General features: G+C 44.9%; 1 protein-coding gene across 1 annotated transcript in view; it reads right to left on the bottom strand.

The window, feature by feature from the left end:
• Positions 1-254, bottom strand: part of LOC109826215 (selenoprotein F) — a 13,149-nt gene extending 12,895 nt beyond the window's left edge. Inside the window, exon 1 of the mRNA XM_020393217.1 lies at positions 11-254. Within this exon, the coding sequence (XP_020248806.1) occupies positions 11-182 (172 nt within the window). The 5' untranslated portion in view covers positions 183-254. The remainder of the gene's footprint in view (positions 1-10) is intronic.

Here is a 3,359-nt window from a genome sequence, read left to right as displayed (position 1 = left end):
ATTGATTTACCTTGATCCTTGACGTACTCAGAAAAGGACTTGCAATCGGAGCAGAGAGCGAGACCTGTAAACCCTAGATTCTCGCAGTCCTTGGCGCTCAGCTGATCGCCGAGCACTGAAGAGGAGAAATCAGAGAGCAGCAATAATAATAATAATAAAAGGGGAAGATTAGCGGCAGCCATCTTTCGTTCACTTGATCAAAATTAGGTTTTTCAGGAGCTAGGGATTGAAGGAAGGAAGACAAATTTTTAAAATGAGCCATTTTTCAATTTTATATAGCACCTGATTAGAAATTAAACTACAAAACGGATCCTTTTCTGCGGAAAAGGACCGGTTTTGCAGCAACAATGTTTTACGAGTTACACGGGACTAACGGTAATTGAAATGCAAGTGACTAATAGGTCGGCCAGTAATTGAAATGCACGGGACGGCTAGTCCTGTGCATTTCATTTTTTCCTCGGATAGTCTCTGCTTTTACTTAGGACTGATAGTCCCGAGTAAAAAGCAAAAAATATGCACATGTTTCTTTTCCTTTTTCTGTCAATTCCCTGTATAAACTCATATATCAAATCTAAAAATCATAAATTACATCATTGTATTTCCTGTCAATTCCCTGCTCAGGGTCCGAAGAAAGTTCCCGAGATGACAGCACCCAATAGCAGTCTCAACTTTATGGTGGAGAAGCAGACCACGATGGAGGACGAAGACCCGAGGAAGCAGCTCTTTGTTTTGAAATTGTAGTTCAAGACCAGCTTGGTTGATGCGGATCCAGGGAGTCAGAAGAATTTGATATCTGAGGCCTTGGTTCAGAAGCTGGGATTGAAGACGGTTAAACATCCGAAACCCTATCCTTTAGGGTGGATTCAGAAGGAGGCGGGATTGAGTATGGTCAACTAATGCACTTCAGATTTGCACTCCACGAGTCGTATATTGACGAGGTCACATGCGACGTTGTTCCGTTGGATGTTTGCCAAGTAATACTGGACAATCCTTATTTATGGGATAGGTTTGCGGTCTACAATAGGCGAGCCCAGAAGTATATGTTCACCAAAGATGGCGAGCAATTCATCTTTCGTTCGACATCTCTTCCACAGGAGACGAGTTTGGTGACAGTGACTCAGGCGAAGAGGCTAGTGAATGCGAGCAAGAGGTTTATATTGTTAGTCATTAGGCCTTATGAGGAGCAGCTGAGTAGGGTGTGCTTGACTACCTTGAGCAAGTTTCAGGAGGGAGATCTTGACAGGTTGAAGGCCAAGTACGTGGACTTGTTTTCAGAGATCACGGGACTACCACCACGACAGGGTGTGGAGCATGAGATTATGTTGACCAGCAAGGGTTCTTTGCCGAATATAAGTCTATATCGCACATCTGTAGAGGAGTCTGAGGAGATCAAGAGGCAGGTTCAAGGGCTTTTGAAGATAGGAGTGATTATGCCGAGTTGTTCCCCTTGCGGGTCACCAGTGTTGTTGATGCCCAAAAAGGATGGAGGCTGGTGCAGGTGCGTGGATTACCGGGTGCTCAACAAGATAACCATCAAGAATCGATACCCATTACCTCGGATTGATGATCTTATAGACTAGTTGGAAGGAGCGAGGTTTTTCACGAAGCTGGATTTGAAGTCTGGTTACCATCAGGTGAGGATTCGGGAGGATGACACTTGGAAGACTGCGTTCAAGACCAAGCATGGCCTGTTCAAGTGGTTGGTAATGTCGTTTGGATTGTGCAACGCTCCGGCTACCTTTATGAGGCTTATGAACGATTTGTTGTGACTCCTTATAGAGGATTTTGTGATAGTTTACCTCGATAATATCTTGGTGTACAGCAGGACCTGGGAGGAGTATCTTGTTCATATCGAGAAGATGTTTAAAATGCTGCAGAATAGACAACTGAAGCTTAACGGAAAAAAGTACGAATTCGGGAAGGACGAGTTGGTGTATCTCGGGTTCATCATAGGGAAAGGCCAGCGGAGGATAGATCCAGGCAAGGTGGCGGTGATCACGAAGTGGCCGACACCTAGGACAGTGACGGAGGTGAGAAGCTTCATGGGGGCTTGCCAGTATTTGCGCAAGTTTATTCGATATTTTTCGACTTATGCGGCACCTTTACATAGCCTTATGAAGGCGAAGGTTCGGTTTGAGTAGGGGAGGACGCATGAGGAAGCTTTTTAGTTATTAAAGAGGAAGATCTCGGAGGCACCGATATAGGCATTGCCGAATTTACAGAGGACCTTCGAGGTAGAGACCAACGCTTCTAGTTATGCTATGGGCGCTGTGTTGATTCAGGATGGAAAGCCGGTGGAGTACCATTCAGAAATGTTTACGGGTGCTATTCAGAACTACCCCATCTACGACAAGGAGTTTTATGCACTTTATCAAGCAATCAAGCATTGGCGGGGGTACTTGTTAGGAAAGGAGGTGGTTGTGCACTCAGATCATAAGCCATTGGAATTTTTACATGCCCAGACGAAGCTACAGCAGGCACGGCACATGAAGTAGATGTCCTATTTGATGGCGTTCAATATCATCATTAGGTACAAGAAGGAAACGACAAACAAGTTAGCCGATATGTTATCTCGCCCACCCGTGAGAGCTCTCTTGGTGGTGACGTGCATTCAGCCATTGGTTCCTTTGGAGTATGTACAGATGTACACATCTAGCCGAGATTTCAGTAGTGTGTTCGAGCAGGCGAAGGCTGGTCGAAAGAGGGAGTATAAGATTGGTGCAGATGATTTGTTGTATCGTGGGATGTTGTTATGCATGCCGAAGGATGGCGACCGATTGCAGTGGATTCGAGAAGCTCATACATCACGTGTGCAAGGTCATTTTGGGATTCAAAAGATGTTTCTCAATCTATGGCGCCATGTCTTTTGGCCGAAGATGTTAGAGGATGTCACTAAGTATGTTGGAGGGTGTAAGCTATATTGTATATCGAAGCCTTCTAATAGGAAAAGGGGATTGTATCTACCATTGTCGGTACCGTCAAGACTGTGGGAGAGTATTTCTATGGATTTCTTAGGAGGATTACCAACGACTAAGCGCGTGAATGATTATTTGTTCGTTGTGGTGGACCGGTTCAACAAGATGGTCATCTTGATTCCTTGTAAGAAGACCGTGACGGGAGCAGGTGCGACGCAATTGTTCTTTGAGCATGTGTGGAAGTACTTTGGGTTGCCGAATTTGATTATTTCAGATCGAGATAGCCGGTTTCTCGGACACTTTTAGGATTCTTTGTGGAGCTTGATGGACACTAGGTTGAAGAAGAGCACGGCCTTTCATCCACAAACCGACGGATAAACAGATGTAGTTAATCGGACTACGATACATATGTTGAGAGGATACAATTCCAAGCATCCTAAGACT

This window comes from Asparagus officinalis, chromosome 10 (genome assembly GCF_001876935.1).
Source record: "Asparagus officinalis chromosome 10, Aspof.V1, whole genome shotgun sequence".
Taxonomy (NCBI): Eukaryota; Viridiplantae; Streptophyta; class Magnoliopsida; order Asparagales; family Asparagaceae; genus Asparagus; species Asparagus officinalis.
Note: the sequence above shows the minus strand (reverse complement) of the source record. Positions and strands in the feature narration are given on the sequence as shown.